Raw genomic sequence first — 27,156 nt, forward strand, 5'->3', positions numbered from 1 at the left:
CATCAAGAGATGAATGGATAAAGAAAATATGGTGTATATATACAATGGAATACTACTCAGCCATAAAAAAGAATGGAATTTTGTCATTTGCAGCAACATGGATAGACTTTGAGGGCATTATGCTAAGTCAAATGAGCCAGACAGAGAAAGACAAATACTGTATGATATCACTTATATGTGGAATCTAAAAGATACAGCAAACTAGTGAATATAACAAATAAGAAGCAGACTCACAGATAATAGAGAACAAACTACTGGTTACCAGTGGGGAGGTGGGGGAGGGGCAATCTAGGGGTCAGGGAGTGGGAGGCATAAACTGTTGGGTGTAAGATAGGCTGAAGGATGTATTGTATAACGTTGTACAACACAGGGAATATAGCCAATATCTTGTAATAACTGAATGGAAAGTAACCTTTAAAAATTTTATAAAAAATTTTAATTTTTTTAAAAAGATAAATAAATTTTAAATAAATAAATTTAAAAGTTTAAAACTTAAAAAATATTCTTCAGATAGTTTTTAAGTGGCTCAGACATATAAAATAAATTTCAGATTTTAAAAGTCACCTTAATAATTACTGTGAGAAATGGGTAACCTGTCTTAAAGCTCAGTCTGAGGTATTTTTAATTGACCTTAATTCCAAATGTACATTTTTGTCTAAAAATTCTAAAATTTTAGTTAATTTCTAAAATTTGTTCTCATCTGTCAATGCAACTAGTTTTTCCAATGGAATATTGATTATAATTGCTTGGTAATTTATGTTTAGTTATTGTTTATTGTAAGAATACATTTTGTTTTCCTGAACTTGTCAATAATACATATACCACTATCATATTATCCTTACGCTCACTTAAGGAGTAAATAAAGTAAAAATCATTAAAATAGTGTCAGAACCAAATTAAATCTCATAATGACAGGAGGACTGAGTTATGGGAATTTAAGATTAACATTATTGATGTTAGCTTGTGAAATAAGAAAAGGTTTAAAATGAAAAATTAATTATGAATAACTTGGTGTTTAAATAAAATTTTGTTTTTAAAAATGGAATTCTTTACCCCTCTTCTATAGGCTATCCACTCTGTTGCTTGGCATCATGAAGGAAAACAATTTATTTGCAGTCATTCAGATGGCACTTTGACTATATGGAATGTGAGATCCCCTGCTAAGCCTGTACAGACGATAACTCCACATGGTAAGAATGTATCCCTTTTAAATACCACCTAAATTGTGATGGACAGTAAACTGTTTTGAGTTTGCATTTGGATTTGTTTGTTTGTTTGTTTTTGATGATAAGGATGGGTTTTCTTTCATTCTGAATTTTAAATATTTATACATATAGAAATAATTTGTAACAACCAGGTAAATAAAATCTCAAATAACTATATTTGCGGTTGAAATTGCAAATATGAGCTTTGAGAAAATGAAGTTACATAATCTTCTGAGTATTATTTTCTCCAGTAGTCCAAAAAGTAGATAATTTTGTGAGTGATATAGGACTTACTTTAAACTGTTGTCATCTTAAAGTTATCAATTGCAAGTTGCTAATGTATATATAATATGTACTGAAACACTTGGAACTCTAAGAAGGTAATTTTATACATTAAAGTATTGTTTTCAGAGTCTCCAAAATGACCCCAAGTTTGATTCACTAGGAAGACTCATAGGACTCAGCAAAAGGATGCAAAGCAAAATCAATACAGGGAAAAGGCACATGGGGTGAAGTCTGGAGGAAGCCAGGTTGAAGCTTCCAACAGTCTTCTCCCAGTGGAGTCACACAGGACATGCTTAATTCCTCTAGCAATGAGTTATTACCACATGTGTGAAACGTTATCTACCAGCGAAGCTCACCTGAACCCAGAAGTCCACAGTTTGTATTGATGTCAGTCCACAGGTACCCTCTGCTTTAGCATGTACCAAAATTTTAGATGCTCAGAAGGAAAGCAGAGATTGGTCATAAACCATATTGTTTGTATAGATAATATAGCATAGTGTGCCACCCTTATCAGTCTTGGAATGGTGGAAGCTGTCTTGAAAGCCAAGTTACTAGTTGCCAACCAAGAGAGCTAATCTTACAAGCTGACCTTTCTAGGGATAGCGGTCTCAAGCCTGCTTTGTTAACTTTTTTCTGTACAAGTAATATATACAGAACCTCCATGAAGGTTTTATTAGGGTGCTTATGAACACATTATGAAGACCTTGTTTGAATTTTGGATGAGGCCTAGGAATTTGTATTTCTTTATTAATCTGCATTCTCGCAATTCTACCCTAAGAGGTTCTTAACCAGCAAATTTAGGGAAATAAAAAGGAACTGTTTTTTAAATTGGTAGCATACTGAAAGAGTACTTTTGTAGTTATTGCTAATGTTTCATTGTTTGCTTTAAAATATGAATGCCCACTTTTTAAAAAAAAATTGGTACATTCTGCATTATTACAATGTAGAAAATAAACAGTCAAATTAAAAACATCTTTCTGTAGCAATATGCATTTTTAGACTTGTTTGTTTTCTGGTAAAAATAATAATTCTTTTAGCCACATATTGTAATTTATTTTACCACTGCTTTTTGGTAGCAGTCATCTTCTGGAAAAGCACTTATTTTAAATTTGCTACAGGTCTATTTATGTGTGCCTCCAGAAGATAGCCCTTTTGATAGTAGGTTCCAGTTTTCCCTAATATATTTTTGTTCTTCCTTCTGTTAGTGCCTAAGTCCCGAATCTTTGTGGTACTCCTGAGTATTCCCATACATTTTAGCATCTCCCAACCCCACTGGAACCTAGGAATTCAGAAAACCAAAACAGTAGATGAGTAGTTTCAAGACCTTTAATTTCAGTTCCAGAAGGAAATAAAAATAATATTGAAGATGGTAGCAATATGTAATATTGGTTTTAAAGTTTTAAGTTTATCTAAATTTTTATCTTTTTTTGTAAGTCTAGTACAACGAGGTTTTTTTCTTTCAGACCATGTGAGAGTAAGTTTTCAACATATTGCCCAATCATCCCAAAATATTTCAGTATTTGTTTCTTACAAAGACATTCTCCTATATCACCAAGTTTTGCCGTTTATCAAAAGGGTCTATATGCAGGATAGATTTAGTTGTCATGTTTCTTTAGTCTCATTCAAACTGGAACTGTTCTTGAGCCTTTTCTTGACTTTCCTAACTGATAAATTTTGAACATTACAGGTCAGTTATTTTATAGGATGTACCTCCATTTGGTTTTGTCTGATGTTTTTTCATGTTTAGATTCATGTTGTACATTTTCAGCAGGAATATCCCAAAAGGATTGATGTGTTCTTTTTGCAGCCTCAGGTGGAGCTTATGTTTGATTTGTCCTAGTGATGTCTCATACTCTGATCCCTTGATTAAGCTTCTGTCTACTAGGTCTCTCCATTATAACGTTATTTTTTCCTTTTGAAATTAATAAATGTTTTTGATTTTTTCTTGTAATCAATAAGTGTTTTGATTTGGGGGAAATATTTGAGACTCTGTAAACATACCGTTCCTCATCAAATTTTTACCCTCTGTTTTTAGCATCTGTTGTTGTTTCTTGGATGGATTACTTATTGGTTGCCGAATGGTGATTTTCTATTTCATCTTGATACTTTTTTTATACTAAAATCTTAAGACCTTGAGAGCAGACTTTTAGAAGTAGCATAAATAGATTTCTACAGGGTTTGTAATATCTTAGCAAAAAAGGGTAACTAGTTAAAATTACTTTTTTCAAACAAGACAAAGAATATTTGATATAATATTTTTTTCAAAATTAGAATCCAAACAAAATGTAAAAGTACATTTTTTTCTGTGGCAGATGTTAGGAAGTTGGATGGCGTTTGTTGGCACAGTATAGCAGCCTAAAAATGTAGATCATCAGAAGTACTGTTTCTTTATAAAATATGAATTATTTTCAGCAACAGTAATGTGGTAGATACCTGCCAAAGTTAAATTTATGCTGATAGTTGAATTCAGTGGCAAAGCTAAGTGCATTTTTATACATTAAAACACAAAAATGTGTTTTTCATACAGTAACAAGATATCACATATTCCATATATACATATACCATATTTGTGGTATGCAATTTTTGGTATACTAAATATCTGCTTTGATGGATTGAAATTTAGGGCTTTTTTTCATTACTATCTTGTGTTGTGGTCTCTTGCTCTTACTTTCTAACAGTTACAGTAAATCTTGGGTTTTTTTCATATCTAAACCACGTAAGGTAGTGGTTAAGTATATCTTATTCTTAAAAAAAATTAATAAGCGTTACCTTGATAATTGATTAGAACTGATTGTACTTTTATTTATTCATTCAACAAATATTGGTTCTACTATGTGATAGGCACCATTCTACACCTTAGAACAAATAAGCAAAATGTAAGTGAAAGTACCTGGAAACTGACATGCTATATACATATACGATTATAGTAAATATAAATTTGGATATCTTATTTACTTGGTAGGATAGGACCAAAAGATTTTTAGATTAGTTTTCCCCAAAATGTATTTCACGATACTAATTTTTCCTATGTTAATGAGTTATTTGGTGAAAAAGTATGTTATGATCAAAGAAGTTTTAGAAATGCTGAATTGAAGTTGAACATTTTCTTCACTACAAGACTTCTTAATCTTTAACGTACACTATGAATTTCTAAGAGGGAAGGTACGTATACACATGTATACATACATATATACGATTGACCCTTGAAAAGCGCAGGGTGTTGAGGTGCTCACTACTGCCTAGTAGAAAATCTGCATATGACCTAAAGTCAACCCTTGGTGTCTGTGGTTCTACATCTGTAGTAGTCTAGTATTTACTACTGAAAAAAATTTGCACATAAGTGGGCCCATGCACCTCAAACCCATGTTGTTCAAGGATCAACTGTATATTTATTATTTATGTTGGTTTATATATTAATTTATTTTATGTAGCTTTTCCCAAACTTATTTGACTTTAGCATCTTTTGTTCACAGAGCATCTTGTGGTTGTCTAGGGTTCCGTGGAATACACTTTGAGAAATGACGGCCTGGTGCTTGAATTATAATTTAATTATAAGACAGTTCCCCAGATTTGGTAGCTATGTTCAGTTTACCCTCCGATGGCATCATTCATTGCTAAAGCTGTTTGTTAGTGGACTCTTATTCTGAGGGGCATAGCAGTTATCTAGATAATGATGATAAAATGGCCAAGAAAGGAGAATAATTTGAATTCATTTAAGGTAATTTTCTGATATAAAGTTGTATAATTTTATGCATATCAAGATGGTTGATAGTCATATTTTTTCAGAAAGTCTCTATTTGGGTGTCTGAAATTACTCGACAGATGATTTTTGACCAAAACAAACAAAAAGTGATACCTCCCTTTAATCTAGTTTTTATGAATATCAAAGAACATTTCCCTGGCAGTCAGACAATCTGGAATGTAATTCTAGCTCTGCTGTCTGTGAAATACTTTGTAGAGATAATTACTGTTTTCTGGGACTTCGTTTCAGCATATGTAAAATGAAAGGATTGAGCAAGGTGGTTTTTAAGGTGTAAAGTTTTATGATTGTGTGGAAATGAAGCAGGATTTGTACCATCTATTGACTCTGCAAAGTCATTTCATCTTGGTGGGCTGTAAGTTCTGTATGTCTGTATGGTAAGCCTAGTGGGTAAGCCCTACTTCCCTCTCTCTCTCTTTTGGCTTGTTTCTCTCCTATGGCAGATAGGCTTTCATTTTTTAGGAGGGAAGAACTTTGGTAGTCCTGGCATGGCTCAGGTACTTACCCTGAAGCAGTCATCATGGTTAAGTGATTTGCTGACCCAGGGCCCCAGAGGATCTCCCATGTAACCCTGGGTATGTGCGTGTGATGTGTTGCAGAGTGAGATTTTTCTGCTATTGTCATGTTCACCAAAGTCAGATTATTCTCAGAGGAAATGGAGATGGTAGATAGTCAAAATCAATAGGTATCCATTATAGGAAATGACATTTTAAGATTTAGTTCGTGGAGCTTATTCATCAGTACAATCAATCCATTTATCAAAGAATAACCCAGGATTAGAGAACTTTTATTCTGTTAAACGTTGCTGAAGGAAAGATAAATTCAAACTTCACATAAGTAAAGCTAACTTAATGTAATATTTTAAGGATGTGACATATTAAAAATTTCTATTAATCTACTTTTAAGATTTACCTGAAGCATAATACATTCAATAAATAACAAATCCATACAGCAGTTCTTTAATGTAGTCCATTACAGAGTTTTCCCTAGTTTTTATATTTGAGTGTTATAAGATAGCAAAGAGCAGAGCAAGGTTATTTTAGTCAGAAGGTGCAGACATAATCAAAAGCAGAGTATTCTTGGAAAACTGTTAGTAGTTTAATATGACCAATGTTTAAAATTCCTTTGGGCGAGTAGCAGGAAACTAAGACAGAACTGCATACAGAGGCAAAAATATACCTTGTAGTATGCTAAAGAGTTTGGACTTCATGATGGAGACCTAGGAAATGATTTTATAGTGAGAAACATAAAATTTATATTTGGAAATACTGCTTTGATGGTATTGCATCAGATGAGCTGGGAGGAGAAGAGGGAGGTCAATTAGGAAGCTGTTGTTAACAGTAAATAATGAAGATGTCAATTGTGACTGCTAGTGAGAAGAAATGGACATACATAATGAAATTCTGGAATTAGAATCAATAGGACTTTGTTGATTGTGGCTGGGTAATTTTGGGGGATGGGAAGCAGGGCATAATAAGAGACAAGAAGAAATTACATGTGACATGGAGGTTTATGTGATTTACTAAGTCGAGTTTTATATTTAACCAGATCTTTTCAATGATTTATCAAAGTAGTTCACAGGTAGTTGAAAGAGTAAGCACACATTTTTCTACGGAGGTGGCATAGCAGTTAAGAAGTGAAATGACACTTAATGGTGAAATCCAGTGATGCTCTAAATGTCGTTTAGCTATATGTGCTTTATAAAATCTTAGCTAGTGCCTTATTACTTGATTTGATTTAGAAAATGGTTAGTCTAGGATTACAGATGAATAAACCTTTCAGGAATATAAGCAATAATCAGTGGCATAATTTTAAAAACCTGAGTTGAAAAAAGATCAGAGTATGCAAATCAAAAGGACTCACTAATTTCCAAGCAAGATTAATGAAAAATCACTATAAAAACTGTAACATTTTTAATTTATAGAGATAATGAAACTACTCTCTTAGCATCCTTGTATGCATCCTTGCATCCATGCATTTTGTCCAAACTTTTATAAAAAAAGTTTATTTATAAAGAAGTAAAAATCAGACCGGCTTTAAACTTTAAGTTTAAATGCTGGACACAGTAGAGCAATACCAAGAGACTATTGAGCAAGACAAACCTTAAGAATTTTGTACCTGGTCAGGTTTTATGTATCTGGTCTTCTTCAGAGCAAACATTTAAATTCCTGACTGAAAGGTCGTATATCTCTGAACAGATTGAAATAGAGGTTGAAATTCTTACTTTGTTCCTTGTATAGCATGAGGGACTAGCTTTCAGATTTCAGCCTCCTTTTTTCCATACCTTTCTGATTACCCCAATTCTCTCTCCCACCTCAAGAAACCAGTCTTCTCCCCTGGCAGTCCTTTCCTGTCCCTTGATCTGGTGTTCTACTTAATTCTATCACTAGTCACTTGTTGGTTCTTGTAAGTTAGGATGCCAGAGGTTCAAGAGTCCATTGCGTCATCATTTTCTGCATAAAGAGGTGAAGAGATGTTTCCCTAGGATCTTAAGGTAGGATTAGATGTTCTAATAGCAGTTGAATGGTGTGTATTTATAAAAATTTAATGTAATAAAAGTGCCATTTCATATCAGTGGGGAAAGCTCTGATGGTTCAGTAATAAGGCTGGCAGGTGCATACCTGTATCACAACTCGTCACATTGTACACTTTAAATACTTGCACTGTATTGTCTGGCGATTATAGCTCAATAGAACTACACAAATAGTGCCGAAATTATTAAAGAAAAAATACCTTCCCTATATCAAAATATACTTCAGAAAATAAATATAGTAAATGAAACTATAAAGCAGTTACAAGAAAAAGCAAAAAAAAAAAAAATTGTAATGATATTTGTGTGGGGAAGAACTTCCTAACCATGAAACCAAAGAGGCGGTGACAAAAAAGAATGATAGTTTTTTTCATACACATACACATGATGATACGGGATCGTAGCGTACCAGCCTCTTCTCCCTACACGTTCCCCAACATTAGCAGCCCAGTCCCCTTTCTTGCCCCACCAGGTAAGCTATGTCAAAAATCTTACAGGTGTTCTTCCAAAATATATGCATTTCTAAAATCGTGTGTTTTTACACACACATATACAAACATATGAGATTTTTTGGTCATTGTTTTACAAAAATAGAACTATATTAGTCTTTTTTGCATCTCACTTTTCTTAATCCACTGTACTTGAGGAAAATCTCTCCATGTCATCTGGCACAGCCCTAATTCCTTCATTTCAATGGTAGTGTATCAGCCAATTGTTTGTCTCACAATTTTTCACACTTTATTCAGCCGTGCCAAATTAATGGGCGTTAACTTTATTTTCAGTTTCTGATCACTACAGATTGTGCTGCCTTTACCTTTCTGTATGTATTCGATAGGAATTTGTCCTTTTGTTTCTGTGGAATAAATGCTTATGAGTAGAATTGCTACTCCTTGAAATTTACTAGTTTTACATATTTCTATTTTTCATAAATGTTCTCAAACTGCTTTTCAAAAAGACTGTATCCTTCGCATTTTTACCAGCCATGTATAAGCACCTCTCTTCCATTGTTCCTGCCAGCAGTGGTACTATAGCTCATTTTACTTTCTTTTTTTGTTAACTTCCTGTTGGCCCAGAGTTTTAAGAGTTGGCCAGAGATGAATGACTGGGGCCTTTTCCTTTCCTAGGTCTTTCCTGGGCAGGCACACTGCCTTGCACATGTATACAGCCTTTTAGATCCCTAGAGTATGTCCAGTTCTTCAGGATTTTTAAAAAATTCCTGCCCAGGATCTTATTTGCCTCAACTAAAACCACAGCCTTAGGCAGCTGTGTGCCAGCAGATTGCTATTATTTCTGTGATGCCCTGGAGGTAGGGCTTTTTGTCTCCCTGAGCTGATGTCTGTTCTGTCAAATGAAATTGCCACAATGCCTTGGGAGTAGAGTTTTTCAGGGAGCTGCAGATTGGGACAAAGTACTGATTACCCTCTAGGGAATCTGGTTTTAATGGAACTGCAGATAAACTTCAGTCCTCTCTGTTTGCTGATGATGCTGTTGCCTTTTCATGGTACTGGGCCACTGAGCTGGGGAACAAGGGGAATAGGAATAGCCCTTGTCAAAGCATCCCAGTCCCCCTTGTCTTACCAAGGTTTGCTCATTTCCATTGAGTAGATAATGTTAACGCTCATTTTGTGGCTTCAGTTAATTTGCAGAGTTTATAGTAAGTGAGCGAGTTCAAGGAGGTCACACTTTGTCATTCTGGATGTCAGTCTCCTTTTTTAGTTTTGTTAGCTCTTCATAGGAATTGAGTCCACCGTGTGAACTTTAAGGTCATTTTGTCCAAATTTAAGAAAAGCTGTTGGAATTCTAATTGCATTAAATTTGTAAGTTAATTTTGGAAGAATTGCCATTTTAGGATTTTAAGTTTTCTTAAATAGAAACATGATTAAGACTGATAGACTTATTTAATCAATCACAAGTGACACTAGGGATAGTATTTGCAACATATGGATACAATGTTAATGACCTTTGAATATTAAGTTTATTTTTAAATATAAAGAATATAACATACAAGCATGGGTAAAAGATATGTTATTTTTAAAAGGAGAAATACAGATGATCATAAAGCCTAAGAATTTTCCGTTAGGAATTAAATCAATACAAATTAAAATGAGATACCCTTTCCACTTACCAAATCAGAAAAAAAAAGAGCACTGTTCAGGAAGCGTGTGGCAAAATACTCTCCTACACTTTCTTCTTCCTTTCTGGAATACAGTTCTACCTAAGTATCTCTTTTCTAGAAATTAATCCTAAAGAAAAATTATTAATTTATTCACTGATTAAATAGTTACTGAGTGTCTACTCTGTGCCATACAATGTTTGTCACCATGGATGTATCAACAGAAAACACACACTTAAAAACCTTTGCTTTCATGGAATTTACGTTCTTGTTGGTGAGGCAAATAACAAACAAAAGAAAATACAAACTTCATTAGAATGAGCTAGTTACTATGGGGGATAAAGCTGGGAAAGAGGATAAGAAGTGTTGGGATAGCAGTGTGTGTTTGGGATCTTCACAAATAGTATAATAATGGTGAGACTGATTAATCCCTAAGAAATGGGAATAATATGTTTTATTTTCTTTAATTTTTCTGAATTGTTAATACAACGAACATGTAAAAATAGATAATAGAAATCAACCTTTTTAAAAATAATCAAAATTCTCTGACAGTATGAGTTTCTGACATATTTTATAGAGGTTGGTTTATTTTAGCAATCTTCTGGACATTGCAATGGATGGCTTTTACTTTAAGAGAGTAAATATAAATGAGTAAGAGAGTAAATGTAAATTTATGCTAATGAATTTATTAGCATAGGGATTTAATTTTGCAGCCTGTCACTTTGGGTGAAAATATGACTTAGATTTATTTTTCTCAAATAAGCTATTTTAAAACTTGAATTCATTGGGCAAATTGAGACCCTATTTTGCTTATCTTCAATTAAGAACATTGGAAAGACTGAATTTCTCTTACTAGAATTTTATCACATAAATGTTGTTGACAAGTTATTTTATTTACTTTTTAGCACTGAATTTCAAACAGTAAATTGATCATTTAAAATATCTTATTTTGTATTAAATACTTCTTTCAAGACCACTTTAAAATGTTTCATGGTGGATTTCATTATATTTCATTTTATAAACTATCAATGTGTAAGAATTTAGAGTAACTTAGAATTTTAGAATTTAATGCAGGAAAATATATTTTAGGAAAACAGTTAAAGGATGGGAAGAAGCCAGAACCATGCAAGCCTATCCTCAAGGTGGAATTCAAAACGACTAGACCTGGGTAAGATTTTACTTCACTGACAGTATTCATTGTATATAATTACTGAAGTAACACTGACAGCTCTCTTATCATTTATTTTTGAAAGCCTACTTTAGAATGGTCTAACCCAGTCATAAATTTTATGCTTTCTTTATTTAGCAAGATAACTAAAATGGATAATTTTAAGATAAAATATTTCATTGTGTTCTCTCTGTCTTTAGTAATTTCACAATATATCTTGGAAAGTTTGAATTATTTTTCTTGTCCAACTTTATATGTTCTATTAGCTTAGTCTTCAGTAGCAGTAGTGTTTATTCACTAGTGAAAATTGTGGAATAAGCAATGAAGAAAAAAGATTTAAAATTTAACCTGTTTATATAATATATGTTCATTATGAAAGTTATAAGTATTCTTCAAAAATTAAATCTTATTTTAAGAATATTTGGCAATTCCAATAATAAATACAGCTTAATATCAAAAGAAGATCATCAGTAGTATTTGAAGAGACTGATTTACACTGTGAATTAGGTATAAGATTTATATGGTTTTTACAATTTACATATCTTACATGTTTTTTGTATTTACCAAATGTTATATTTAAAAATATAATAAAGGAAAAATTTTTTTAAGGTTTCTTTGAAAATTCCACATCTCTTTAACCTCTAAAGGAGCCCCTTTATTTATGTTCTAGTTTCCTAGGAAAGGTGTATGGTTTTATTTACTAGAGCTATGTTGTAAGAGAGTTAATTTATGTAGTGTATATAGTGCAGTGATTCTCAGATTATGGTCCCTGGGCCAGCAGCCTTAGATGAGAACTTGTTAGAAATGCAAGTTCTCAGAACTCACCCCAGACCCACTGAATCAGAAACTCCGTCTGTGGGTGAAGCCCAGCAATCTGTTTTTACTAGACCTGCAGGAGATTCTGATGCACACTAAAGTTTAGAACCACTGGCACAGTTTTTTATATACCAGCTTATAACCACTGGTTATTATAACTGGCTTACTTCCCTTTTCAATCTGTTCTTTTCTCAATCTAATTCAACTCAGCCTTTTTCTCATTCGAAAAAAAGATAGTAGGCTGAAGAATCTTAAGATTGCTGTTATTTTTCCTTGATCCCCTTTAGCCTTCCTCTGGGACCCAGAAGATATATTGTGTTCAGACAAAAGATTGACTGAACTCCAAGAGGAATAGTATCTGTTTAATTGGCCGTGGCATCCCTCACCGTGTGACCTTTGGCACAGAGTTATTTGATTTCTTTGTGCTTTAGTTTCCTCATTAATGACATAGATGTGATAATAGGTCAAAAGGTGGTTGTAATGAATTAAGTGAGATAATCATGTATTCAAAACATTTCACACAGTGCCTGGTACATAATGAACTTTCTATAAACGGTTGCCCTTATTTTTATTGGGAAACCTCCAACCACCAATTGCCTTTTATTTGCTGTAGTTGTTCTATGGCAAATGTATGTGAATAGGAAAGCATAACAGCGAAACGGCGTGGGATGGGGAACCAGAAGAAAAAACCCTATGTTTATAATACAACATAAAATGAACTGTTTAAACATTTAAACTGACAGTGCTAACTGTCTTCTGAATTATCTAATCATTTTAACAACTGTTGGTTGGCAACAAAGGCAGAAGTACAGGGAAGATTTTTTTTTTCCTCTCTGTGTTCTACCTATTCCTGTTTTCACTCCTATATAGTGGTAATATTTATAAGTTCCTGGTTTCTTCAGGATGGCAGTGATATTTTTCCTTTCATAGGATCAGAAATAAAAGGAGTCTGGCTCTTTTGTATGCATTTGTAGGCACTGTTAAATAGATCCATAGGAACCCTCTGGTAACAGTCTTCTCCAGCTTCCTAATTTCTTTTTTCACCTCGGATAAGATTTTCAGTGAATTAAATGAGCTCTTTTTTTCCTCACTCCATGACTCGTTTCCTTGAGATATCTCCCCAGAATTCTAGCACATAGCCAACATTGGGAGCTACTGGAACACCCCTCCCATCGAGAGCAGAATCACCCTCCATTAAGCAAGCTAGGCAGCTCTCAGCCTTTCCTGTTCCTAGCAAGTGTCTCGGGCAGGTGCCGGCAGAATGTGTTCTATCAGTTCATGTTGGCAAATTACCAGATTTTATTAGAAGGGCCATCCTTCCCTGCTCAGAATCTTCCACATTTTCTTCTCTTTACCTAGAAATAATTCAAGGCCGAAGGATTCCCTCTCACCCGTTATAGTTCAGCATAGATGTCACTACTTTTAAGGATGTCTTGGCCATGTGGACTAGATTGTGTCCCCTAGTAATATACTCTCAAAGCATGCTGTATTTTTCCTTTCTAAAACTTATACTTGTCATTAATAATGAAATTATTTGTTTAATGCATGCCTTTCCCATTAAATATTCAGACTGATGAAAGCGTGAGACATAGCTCTCTCACTTCTAATTGTCCTAGCACAGTGTTATTGAACGTAAGGAAGAAGAAGATAGGCTGGTGTATAGAAAAGCACAGCCATGAAGACTTAGCTGTTTTCTGTTCATGATAAACTAGCTGTTACTGTTAATGTTAAAGGTAAACTGACAAAAAATGGAATCAAGATGTTGTGTAACTTTTATTTTCCAATAAAGTATATATTACACCAGGGGAGACAAGATTTTTCCCTTACATAGGGAACAGTGACAATTTAGTTAATATTACATTTTAATAGCACTTTTATTAAAGATACGCAGGTATTCTTTATATGGCCAGTTCTTAATAAAGAGTCAAAAATTAAATGTTAAGTCAATTCTGTTGAAGCTGTTTTTTGTAAAATCTAACGTGACTCAGGTGTGAAGTCCTGCAGCCGTTGACGCTGGAGCAAAGTGATTAGAGCCTGAGCTCTTGAGCCGCACCACCTGGGTCTGAGATCGGCCTCAGCTGTCCACTCAGGTGCTGCCTTCGGCAAGTCAACTAAGCTTTCTGTGCTTGCTCCTTCTCTGTAAGGTGGGAATGAGAGTAGTATCTACCTCAGAGTTGTTATGAAGATTCAACGATTTATATAAAGCACCAGCTTGAAGGGAAGCCTCTCTGTTAGGGAACCTAAAAGTGAATATGATCACGGCTAAATATGGCAGTTTAGTTACATTTGGAGAAGCACAGCTAAGAGGTTAATTTACTCCCCTTCTTCATAACACATGCTATGACAAGCCTTTTGTGTACAGGACCAGAGAATAAATATTTTAGGCTTTACAAGCCATATGGGTCTCTTGCAGTTATTCAGCTCTGCTACTATAGCCCCAGAGCAGCTGTAGACAGCTCTTAAATGAATGAATGCAGCTGTGTTACAATAAAACTTTATTTACGGACTTGGAAATTTGAATTTCATATAATTTTCAGGTATCATTATTTTGGGTGATTTTTTTTAACTATTTAAAAATGTAAAATCCATTCTTACTTTGCAGGCCATACAAGAACAGGCAGTGGACCATAGTTTGATGACCCTTGATAGGCACACACGTACATATGCATGTTGTAGTTAAGTTAATCTTTAAGGAAAAGTTGGGCTTTTGTGTTTGTTTTCCACTGACATTACCCTACTCCCACCCCTGGTGCCAGAATTTCTTTTCAAGTAGTTGAATAGATATGGTGATTTCTTTAATTTTATATGTGGGCTAAAAGCTCTAGGTAGATTACCTATGTAATATAAAAAAACAGATTACAGTAAAAACTCGGGGTACATTCATGATATTCATGAAAATATCTAAAGATCTATTTCAATAATCCTCACAGACTTGCTACCCTTGAGTTTCCCCCACTGCTACCAGTGTCGTGTTTCTGATGAGAGAATCCTAACTCTCAGAAGCCCCGAAACTCCCCTGTGCAGTTATTTCCCCAGAACACGGGCTCACTTTCTCTGATTTTTATCTTTCTCGACTGTAGATTGTTCTTAAATAGCTATATCTGTTAACACTTGTGCTGCGCCTGCTATGTGTGTGCTGCCAAAGTGCTTTACGCATATTTATTTAATCTTAGCAACAACCACATGAGACAGGTATTATCTCACAGATGAGGAAACTGAAGAAGAAAGGTTGAGTAACTTGCCCAAAGTCATACAGCTCATAAGCAGAAGAGCCCAGATTTAATCAAGTCTGTACTCTTACCTGTACTCTACTACTTGCCTGCTCTCTGTTCACATTAACCACCAGTCCCCAAGATTACACTCATACCTGCAGATCTCCCAGCAACAATTGCTCTGCTAAACTACTTGCTGAAACTGCAGATGAAGAAACTCACCTTCAATTCATTTACAGATACGTTGCTCAATGAAAACAATGTTTGTTTTGGGATCACAGGTTTGGTAATAGTCTTTACATCAATAAGTGTGTTTCTATTTTCTCATTCATGGAGCCTCTGCTTTTCTCTGAACTCTTGCCACCAAAGTATTGTTCAGCAGATGTTCCATCTGCTAATCCATCTCTCTCATCCATCTCAATTCTTGCTAAGCCATAGCAGCAAGAAGAGAAACCACATTCAGAATCACAAGTTGTTTCCTTTTGTCTTAGCAATTCTTATATTCTTAGTTGAGACAAAAATAGCATCTTATATCTTGAACTCAAGACCCTTACTTAGATGGCTTGGCTTTCAAGCACCAAGAAGAAAAGAATTAGTAGATAAAGTGAACATCCATTATTGGCCAGGTACTCTGCTCTGCAATTGGAATGCATTATCTTTCATAATTCTCATAACAGCACTATGACTTGGGTACTTTTATTGTCTCCTTTTAGGATTATAGATAATGAGTCATGGAGAGCTTAAGTAACTTGCCTCATGAAGTAACAGAGCTGGAATTTGAGCCCAGGTTGACTCCAGAGCTGGAGCTCTTCTTAATCAGTGTACTAGGAAGTATCACAAATAGCCTGGGTTAGGATGAGATTATCCTAATGATTCACAAGTCACTCAGTTCACCAAGAACTGTATTCTCTTTTATATTTGCTAGTTTATCAGGTCATCTTTTTAAAGTTAATATTAAATCATACTCAATACACGTAATCACACTAATGTGAGATGAGAGATCTGTCTGTGCCTCTAACAGGCTGGATAACTTAATGCAAGTAACCCTAGCTACTCAGGACTAGAGAGTTTCACAGATTGCTTCCAGGCTGCATATTTAATTCTAATTTGATGATCCCCACGTTTGATTTTATGGTATGTGGTCATGGCACTTGGTCTTATACTCACTGTTTAGGAAAAATCCACAGGCAGATTTACATTTAATTGTACCTAATGAGAAAAGACCTCTTTGAGTCCATGGACTCTTAAAATTTCACATGCATCATCAGATAAGCTTCCCTGTTTTCATGTTACTTTTACCATGTTGGTCAGCACGTTTCAACCTCAAATTGGCTAATTCTCATTGTATCACTATCTTCAGAGACATTCTTATGACCCACCCCAGATTTACCTGTATTATATTCATTCTCTCAAAAGTTGAACATTTTCTCCCAATCTTACTCTTCAAACCTTGTACCTAGCTGGGATAAATTATTGTTCACTTTCTTGATTTTAAGATAACATTTGACGTGCAGTGCCTTAACGAACACTATTATGGTATAATCCTGTGTAGCTAGAAAAGTGAGACTACTAGACTGATAGCTCTGTCTTCTGACATCAGAATACTTCATTTAGTAGCTATATAAGTATATGCTCAAGACTGGGATTTTTGTCCGTGGCTTCTATCAATTTAAAGTACTAAGATTCCTCTATTTTTAAGCTTCTCTCTATATTAGGTGTGTTTTTTTGAATTTTATTTTTATTTTTTTATACATCAGGTTCTTATTAGTTATCAATTTTATACATATTGGTGTATATATATTGATAATTCATTACTGCTAAAATATAATTGATATCACATATTTAGTTAAGTCTACTGATATACATATCCATTTTTGTATCATTAGCAAGTTTTACTTGTTAACTTTGTTTGAAAGTAAACGTGTATCAAGCCATTGAAATATATTTAACCAGTAGTGGTTACTAGAATGGAGGTGATGTTTCCTGAGTGTAAGACAAAGAAGCACATATAGAATGGTTCCCTGACAGCTCAGAACCCTTTAGCACCAAGGCTCCCAGCACTGGTATTTTATCCTGAAAGACACTAAAATAAAGATGTAGAAAGGAAGACTAGTAGACTCTGAACAGGGCGAGAAAAAAGGAAACCCAAGATATCAGGTTCTTGAAGTGTTTGTAGGAGAGAGTAAGTAAGCATTGTATACTTCTGTAGAAAGATGGATTTGAATGATAACAGAAGAAAAATTAGGAGATATATATTGTAGGAAGGATTAATTTGTAAGGGTACTTTACTAGCATCATTTCAAACATGAGCCAGGATATACGGACATTAAATTTAAGAAAGAAAAAGAAATGGGTGGATTCACAATAGAAAATACTCACTTAGAACATGTATTTAGTGAATTCACCAGTATATATAAGTAGCAGTTATATGTCATCAAGAAGAGGAAGAGTAAGATGCAGATTTTTATTTTTACCTTAAATTAGGGAAGACCTCCATATGAGTAATGGCAGAAAAGAAAGAGCCTTTGGAATAGGAGACACTGAAAATGAAACAATTAAAAAAAATTTTTTTACATTATTATTTTTTAACATCTTTATTGAAGTATAATTGCTTTACAGTGGTGTGTTAATTTCTGCTTTATAACAAAGTGAATCAGCTATACATATACATATATCCCCATATCTCCTCCCTCTTGCATCTCCCTCCCACCCTCCCTATCCCACCCCTCTAGGTGGACCCAAAGCACCGAGCTGATCTCCCTGTGCGATGCAGCTGCTTCCCACTAGCCATCTATTTTACATTTGGTAGTGTATATATGTTCATGCCACTCTCTCGCTTTGTCCTAGCTTCCCCTTCCCCTTCCCCGTGTCCTCAAGTCCATTCTTTATGTCTGCGTCTTTATTCCTGTCCTGCCCCTAGGTTCTTCAGAACCATTTTTCTTTTTTTCTTAGATTCCATATATATGTGTTAGCATACGGTATTTGTTTTTCTCTTTCTGACTTACTTCACTCTGTATGACAGACTAGGTCCATCTGCCTCACCACAAATAATTCAATTTCATTTCTTTTTATGGCCAAGTAATATTCCATTGTATATATGTGCCACATCTTCTTTATCCATTCATCTGTTGATGGACACTTAGGTTGCTTCCATGTCCTGGCTATTGTAAATAGAGCTGCAGTGAACCTTGTGGTACATGACTGAAAATGAAATAATTTTAGAAGAAAGTTTTAGAGTGGATTTCTCATGTTGAACCCAAAGTGTACTGATAGAGAAGATAACTTTCTTAAATATTGAAAGCATTGTCATATGATTATATGATCCATTCTTCTGGAAAAATTTTTTGGCCACAGAACCAATAATCTTAGGATTAAGGTTAGGTTTTAAGTCCTGAAATGGAACATTGAAGTAGATGACAAGAATAAAAAGTGTGGTAGAGGGGAGTGTGCTGGCTAAAGGATGCAGTGAAGCCAGGGAAATTAAATGATGGAAAACAAGAATTTTGGCCCATGCTGCAGTGACCAGCACGTATTAAGTGCTCAGTAAAATGCTTGTCAAATGGATGAATCATGATAATATCATGACTTGATTTATATAGTTTTTCTTGAGTGGCCTAGGAAGCAGAAAAATTTTCGGCATAAGCTACATTTTAACAGTACTTTAATACACAGTGTAATGACCAGTACGGAAATGACATTAAAAATTGGCAAACTATTTTCATGGTATTTCATATGAAAAATGCACCTTTTAAAAAGTTTGATTAGTTGTAAATACTGTTGTAATTCCACTATTCTAAAATAATTCTTTTCATTTGTTCATTTTCCCTAAGTCTTTTTTCAAATACATATACATTTTCACTTAATTATATTCTTAGAGCATATTCAGTTTGGTATTTTTTTTCTACTTAGTATGTCTAAAGTATTATAGTTTTCATTAATTTTTTAAATTAGTTTCAAGGGCTGTGTAGTTCACTCAGTCATACCTCCCTTTTTCTGAACATTTAGCTTTAATGTTATAATCAGGTTTATAATATAATTAATACAGCAGTGAGCATATTTCTCTTGATATTACAGAGAATTCAACAGAAGATTTTTACTATTTTACGATTACAGTAAATTTCCAGTGGTGAAATTTTTTTTTTTTTTTTTTTTGCGGTACGCGGGCCTCTCACTGCTGTGGCCTCTCCCGCTGCGGAGCACAGGCTCCGGACGCGCAGGCCCAGCGGCCATGGCTCACGGGCCCAGCCGCTCCGCGGCATGCGGGATCCTCCTGGACTGGGGCACGAACCCGTGTCCCCTGCATCGGCAGGCGGACTCTCAACCACTGTGCCACCAGGGAAGCCCCCAGTGGTGAAATTTTGAAGATAAAATATTTTTATACATCTTGACAAATTACCATATTGCTTTTTGAAAGTATACTTTAAAGAACTGAGTATAAAATCTAATAGTTTCATCCATCTCATCAGTGTGGGATGACTTTTTTTGTTTTATTAATTCACTACCTTAAAAATCAGCATTTATGCTTTAGATTTATCTTAAATTCTCTAACCATAATTTGAACTCCTAAATGACTGCTGTTAATGAATGGAAAGGCAGCCTGCTGTCATAATCGGGGTTGAAGTTAAATTTGTTTGTATCTGCAGGCAAAGCAGCAATGATTCATAGAAACTTTTTAATTTAATTTTTTGTAAGCAATTGTCGAGCTAAGCTTTTATGTTTTGACAGGGACCAGAAATTATTCATATGCTTTTCTATAGTTTTGAATATGTATTATTTATTAAAATGTACAGCTTTATTTCAAACCTAATTGTTTTCAAAATTGTTGCTTATTTGTTACGGCTATTCAGATATCCCCTTCTTATACTGCCTCTAGTTGATTCATTCTACTTTACCTACTACTGAAGCTCATTCTGAGCTTTCCTTCAGTTTCTTCTTTTAGAGCCATGCCTCCTCCATCTCTAACTTGGTTCTCTGGTGCATCCTTAAAGCTTTATGGATTGTTCAAGCTAATGTTAGGGTATATTTTCCATCATTATACATCCTAATCTACATTTTGTCCCATCCCTACAATGCTTACACTTGAGATCTATACATAGACTAAATATCTTAGTGATAGTTCACTGATTATTCTAGTACTTTTACTTAGATGTTTATAATATATATTGATATCAGCTTATATAATTTAGATTATATTTTTCTAGAGGACGAGAATCAAATCCATGTAAGGCTTTTTCTGCAATAAATGACTTTTTAAATGTTCTTTTATAAACAAGCTTTGAAATCATGCTTGTAACACTGTGAACCCTCATATATGGTCCATTTAATCAAAAATTAATTCCATATGGCAAAGATTACATTAAAAAGTTTAGATTTCTTTTTGAGAAAAAAGAAAGCCTAATTGTTACATAGTTAAATTCTCCTGTGTATTGATTCTAGAAAGAACCAGAGTAATACACTAATATGAATTGCTGCTATATCCTTATAAATCTTATGCATCCTAACCAATCTATATATAAAAACTGTAACAGATTGAAATATCAAAGCATAAGTTATGTGGAATTTGTATGGTTACGATAAGTCTTCTAAACTCTGTATCTTTATCTCATTAATTTACCATGTTGATGCTTACTGTTTGTTTTGCTTTCTAGTTTAACTTCACACTACACTTGATGCTCTGTCCTGCAAAGCACAGGTAGAGAAAAGTTATGTTGCCATAGACATGGCAACTTCATCATACTAGCTTTTGTTATGATCATCAGCTGTTTGGGCTACAAGAGAGTACTGTAATTCTTCTAAAGTTATTAAGGTTCATGAAATAATCAGTTCATAGGAGCTCTTAAGCAAATTTCTGCATCCAAGGTAGGGAAGGTGTTCTGAGATCTTTTTTCCCTTTCATAATTAATCATTACCGTCCATTTAATGACAAATTAATTCCATATGGCAAAGACTGCCTTAAAAGGTTTAGATTCATGAATTCTTCTTCTGCCCTTTTCTCCAAATCTGTGGCTTGTAAGCCAGTCTTTTAAGTGAGGATTTCACATGTTAGAGGACCGATGCTAAATAACTCTTAAAAATTCTTAAATAATTAAGGAAGACATTAAAATTTGTCTAGTATGAAGAGAAATCATAGGACTTTGATAAATATCACTATACTAATTGTCAAAAGTTGATAACTTGGAAAAGAATGCTACTTTATTTCTTTGTGTTGTACAAATAGAATCCCCTTTAACAAATTCAAGCCCACTATTAATACCTTTATTAATTATAATACCTTTATTAATTATAATACCCTTTTATATAATTATATAATCACTTAATAATTACAATAACCAATTAATTGTTATAACCTTTATTAAAATGAAAACCTGTCATAGCATATTTTCTTTTGTGTGGGCTTAATTTTTAGGTGTATACAAACAGCCCACAAACTAAAGACCCTTTACACTTTTAATTATGGAAAATTCCAAAGAACTTTTATTTATGTGGATTTTATCTATTGATATTTACCGTATTAGAAATAAAGATTAGGATTTTTAAAATATGTATTACTTCACATGAAAATAATAAAAACCCTTTGCATGTTAACATAAAAATATATTTTAAAATAACTTTAAAATTCCAAAAAGAATGAGTGGAATTGTTTTATTTTGGAAAGTACTGATTCAGTGAATCATTCATATCTTTTAGTGTTGACACATTTTATTATGTAATATATTTTTTAATTGATTATATTACCACTGATCTCATCAGGAAAGTCTTTAAGTATTGGGAAGCTGTGAAGCTCAGCATGACAGATAAAAGTTTTCTAGACTCTTGATATTTTTACCTGAAAGCCTAGATTTTATCATTGTAACCAAATAATCTCAATTGTTTTTCTTAAAACAACAGAGTCATTTGATTCATTTTTGAGAAAACAACTGTTACCCAAACCTAACTAATGATAGTTCGTCAGTCATCCTTTTTTTTTTTTTTTTTTTAAACATCTTTATTGGGGTATAATTGCTTTACAATGGTGTGTTAGTTTCTGCTTTATAACGAAGTGAATCAGCTATACATATACATATGTTCCCATATGTCTTCCCTCTTGCGTCTCCCTCCCTCCCACTCTCCCCATCCCACCCCTCCAGGCTGTCACAAAGCACCGAGCTAATATCCCTGTGCCTTGCGGCTGCGTCAGTCATCCTTTAAGCAAAAATAATAGCAATTCAGTTCATAACTCAAACAGTAGTACAAGTGCTTTTCTAGAAATAACTGTCCAGTTCAGTATACAGAAGCAGTGCTTTATGTATACCTCCCATTTTCTCAGCACAGTATTAAAAAGACATTTCTTTACATGCTACTTATAGAACCCCTTTTAATAAACTTAAGCCCAGTGCTTTATGTATACCTCCCATTTTCTCAGCACAGTATTAAAAAGACATTTCTTTACATGCTACTTATAGAACCCCTTTTAATAAACTTAAGCCCAGTGCTTTATGTATACCTCCCATTTTCTCAGCACAGTATTAAAAAGACATTTCTTTACATGCTACTAATAGAACCCCTTTTAATAAACTTAAACCCAAGGGTCAAGATGAAAAATTTTAAATGAGTCATTTTACTGCTTCATCAAGGACATTTTAAAGTGAGAGAAAAACACCTCTTTAACGTGTGGCAATAAAAAATACAAATAACTAGTGCTGTTTGGTGCCACTGCTTTGATTCATGCTGAGATGCCAGGAGTTTTATTCACCTACTGTTACTTTTGTGCCATCAGTGCAAATATCAGCATAGTAAAAAGGTGAGTGATGTCTTAATATCACAATGAAAAAGGTTTTGTTTTACCCTTAGTGATTTTTTGGAAAAGGTCCTGGGAACCCCTAGCAGTCACAGACCACACTCTGAGCATCACTGTTGTGTGTTATATGGGTATTTAGAGGAGTTATCCAAAAGGAAATATTTTGCGGTTGCATATTTTTGATACCTTAAAGGATATGTAATAAGTCCAATTACTCTTAACAATTTAACATAACAAAAATAATAAAACATTTAACATAAAATGATATTAAAATCTTATATTTTATGTAAATACTGTAATATTACAAATCCACTTTACCAAAGCTGTATTATCATTGTTAAATTGGTCAGTAAATGAACAGAAACTTGTTTAAATATGTTATGTTTCTTTATTTTTACCCCAAACCCATATCTTTTTATCTGAATTAGCAAAAGGGTCTTAGGGTTAGTCACTAGTGAAACATGGTCTGGAGGTGGCTCCCCTAGTTCCAGAGGGTCCTCTTAAAATTGGCAAAGGTACAGATCTGAACTAGAAAGATACTGGAGTATCATCATCATCATACTAGTAAAATACTCACTTCATTATCATAGTGATTTATTCTTATGGTACCCAGGTGTTTCTCTGTTCACTCAAATAGTACTGTGATGAAAACTTCTCATAACTAAGCAGTAAACTTGTTCTTGGGATCAGTCTGTCTACCCAGCCAGGCCCAGCCAAAGAGTTCTGTGCTTACTGACTGAAGTCCATAGAGCGTGAGGGGTGTGGGGCATTGTAGTGAGATCCTTAATGACACTAAGTCAAGGCTAAGTCGAGTAGTACTGATCACTAGGAGGCTCAACTTCCCGTGCTCCACTACTCAAGGTGTGATGCATGAATGGTTCCAGTCTGCTAACTGGTCTGAGTGCAGAGGTAAAATACCATACTGTGTCCTGAAGGAGCTCACAATACAAATGGAAAGTAGATAAACACTGACAATTCAGTGTGGAAATGTTGAGAAGAGGGTGCTTAGGAACACAGGAAGGGTACCCAACTCAGGGCGGGAGGATGAGTCAGGAAAGGTTTTTTGTAGAAGATAATGAATGATTGGACTGAGTTTTAAAGGAGGAACCAAAAAAATGAGAGGGAACTACATCTCAGGCAATGAACAACTAAATGCGATTGTAATTATATAAGCTGCAGGTTATTAGGGTGAGAACTAAAGAAATGGTGAAGATGCAATAGAGGAGACAGGTTCTTGAGATCCTAACGGTGTAACAGGATATGTTTGCAAGATTTGGGGGTCATGTTATCCATTACCACGTATTGCTTTACTCACTATGTTGCAACCATGCTGACCTTTTAGTTCCTCAGATATTCCAAGCTCATTCTTGACTTGAGGGCTTTGCAGTGGTTATTCCTGCAGCCTGGAATGTATATCCTTCTCCCCCAACCCCAAGATCTTTGAATGGCTGGCTCCTCTTCATTCTGGTTCCAGTTCATCTGTCATTACTTTAGGGGCCTTTCCTGACTGCTCTATTTTACAGTAACCCCTCTAGCCCCTCCCTTACATTCAGGACATCACTCAACCTTGTTTTATTTTCTTCACAGTACTTGTCACAATGTGTTTACTCTCTGTCTAGACTAGGCATGAGAGCACCATTTTATTCTCAGGTGTACAGGTGCTCAAAAACTATTTGAGTGAATAAATGGGTAGCATTATGGAACTGAGTTGAGCAAGTTCGTTATACAAATGGCTTTTTGGGTAGAAAAGATAAAGAACGTTTCACGTGGAAACACAGCTTCAGCCAAAGCTGTTATCAAGGCCAGCCAATGAGGTTGATCAGAATCAGGAAGCATATATGCTTTCCTAAAGTGTCTAGTCTCTTAAAAACTACAATCAAAATTATAAAAAGTTCAAACTAACAGCTTCCTAACCTAGATGTCTTCAAAAGTTAAAGTCTTGTATAACACCCAACAACATCATTAAAGAAATTCTTCTTAAATTCCTCTTAAAGTAATGGAATAAAGCTTAATTCACATATTACCTAGAAATAATCTAGATCCCTAGAACTTTTAATATAATTCCAAATGCCAACAAAACCTTTGAATGTTTACAGTTTTCACCATCTAGGATTAAAATATTTAATTTTATTTTATCATTGTATTTAAGACGGGTTTTTTTCTTGTAAACTATTTCATTAATATTTACGCCTCAAGATTTGGGGCATTACAATGAAAAAAATACATAGTCTGTGGGATTTGTGAATCAGGTGATTCCTGCCTGGCAAACTGCACATAAAATAAGATTTTTTTAAAACATCACATAAAATAAGAAAAAATATATATATGCATTTATTGCTGAATTATGGAAACCTTTATTATTATGAAAAAGAATATTACCGTGGTATTCCTTTCAAACTATTTATCCATTTATTTTTATCCATGTTTTTTCACTATATTTTTTTTCTCCTAAATTTAGAAAAGAAGTACAGTCCATTTACAAGGCCACTGAACAAACACATAGTTGCCTTTTGAGGACAGACCTACCTAAATGCCATGGTGTTATTTAATACGTTAACAGTTTGTCCAATAAGCTGATCACCTACCTGGCAATACCTACTTGGTATCTCCATGGAAATTTTATTCTGTAGTGTAACTCAGCATCTTCTTGTTCATGGTTCTTACATTAATAATACTTGTGTTTTATTTTTAAGTTGGCTATATGTAAAAACAAACTTGTCAGACTATTCTTGAAATACTACATATAAAATACCTGGCCCAGACCTCTCACTCTATAAGAGTATAAGTTGTTAGACTCTTCACCCTTCTTCTTAGTATTTTATATTCAGTTGTATGTTATATTTCAAAATACAGATGAGAAGAGATATATTCTGTTTATTCATTATATGTGATGAAAAGTAGAAGAAAATTAAATATACTTTCGTGACCACAGTCAATAATCACAGTAAGCCAAGAGATTAGAGCAATGAATATGTGGGTATACAGTTCTATTCAGGACAAAGTTTTAAGGTCTGGTTACTGTCACTTAGCTGAAAAACTAAGATTACCCAAAACAGTTTAGCGCTGAAAAATCTAAACGTTAGTAAGCTAGACAGTGGTTAACGTAACATACATTTCTGTTCATTCATTCATTTACCAGCGAGGCACTGTTCTGGATACAGCAGTGAACAAAGTGGACAAAAACCCTTGCCCTCATGGAGGTTACATTTTCATGAGGAAAACAATAAGCAAAATAAATTAGCTCAATGGGTGATAATGATTATTTGATGATAATGACGATAATACTAGGTAATTCTTACTAAGGGTGGTCTGTGTGCCAGGCACTGGCCCCAGTGTTTTGCAAATATTAATTCAATAATTGTCTGAAAATAGATATCACTCTATCTCCATGTTATAGATGCAGAAGCTAGGCATAGAGATTAAGCACCTTATCCAAGGTCATACAGAAAGTAAAGCCAGAACTGAGATTTAAACAGTTTAGTTCCAGAACTAGCACTTTTAACCATTACATATTATTACATACTGCTTGTACTAAGTGTGAGAGGAGGGAGATAGCTACACTGGACTTAGAGTAAGCATTATGAAACTACCTTAAAAAATTGTAAATGAAGAGATTTAAGAAACTCATACATGGAACATTTTAAGTCATCTATATAATGCACCATAAACAACTTCCCCACCAACAAATGGGAAGGTACATATGGCAGATCAAGAGCTAATTTCCTTAGAATGCAAAGAACTCTTACAAACCAATTAGAAAAGAGTTACTAATCCAATAAACATGGACAAAAAACATGAACAGGCAGGTGAAAGATTAAGAAATACACACAGACCAAAACATAGGAAAGGATATTTAGGGTTTTTTCTTTTTTGCATATTTAAATATATTTAAAAGTAGATCTAGATAAATCATTAAATTTAATAATGACTAATAGGGAGACAAGAGTTATAGGGCTAATTAGAAGTGGCAAAAAGGCAGCTCATAGATGTGCATGGAAGTTGTAGTTTGAGCGCATACCAGCCAAGGTTCTAGGAGACAATTAAGCCCTACAGAAAATGGTTTGAGCGACCATTTTTCTCAAGGGTGATTTGTAGCTAGTACATTGTTGATGCATCAATGAGAAGTTAATTCATTACATACAATGGATGCCTTAGGGTATTAGCATTCTCTCTTAGAATTTCTGTTGAGACGGTCTGGTTATTAGGACTGGAAATAATGACAGTACCTTTAAGAGACTTATCAGGAGAAACCCAGAGAGAATATTTTGAAAATTGTATGAAAAGGGTAAA

At 34.2% G+C, this 27,156-nt stretch overlaps 1 protein-coding gene across 4 annotated transcripts in view; it reads left to right on the forward strand.

Annotated features, from left to right (window-relative positions):
- The window catches only part of STXBP5 (syntaxin binding protein 5), a 165,189-nt gene that overhangs the window by 61,734 nt on the left and 76,299 nt on the right, over positions 1 to 27,156 (forward strand). For all 4 annotated transcript variants that reach the window (XM_024747979.1, XM_024747980.1, XM_024747981.1 and 1 more), the window contains 2 exons: positions 1,067 to 1,190; positions 10,983 to 11,061. In XM_024747979.1, the coding sequence (XP_024603747.1) occupies positions 1,067 to 1,190; positions 10,983 to 11,061 (203 nt within the window). The remainder of the gene's footprint in view (positions 1 to 1,066; positions 1,191 to 10,982; positions 11,062 to 27,156) is intronic.

The sequence above is a fragment of the Neophocaena asiaeorientalis genome, unplaced genomic scaffold (genome assembly GCF_003031525.2).
Source record: "Neophocaena asiaeorientalis asiaeorientalis breed wild unplaced genomic scaffold, Neophocaena_asiaeorientalis_V1.1 scaffold123, whole genome shotgun sequence".
NCBI lineage: Eukaryota > Metazoa > Chordata > Mammalia > Artiodactyla > Phocoenidae > Neophocaena > Neophocaena asiaeorientalis.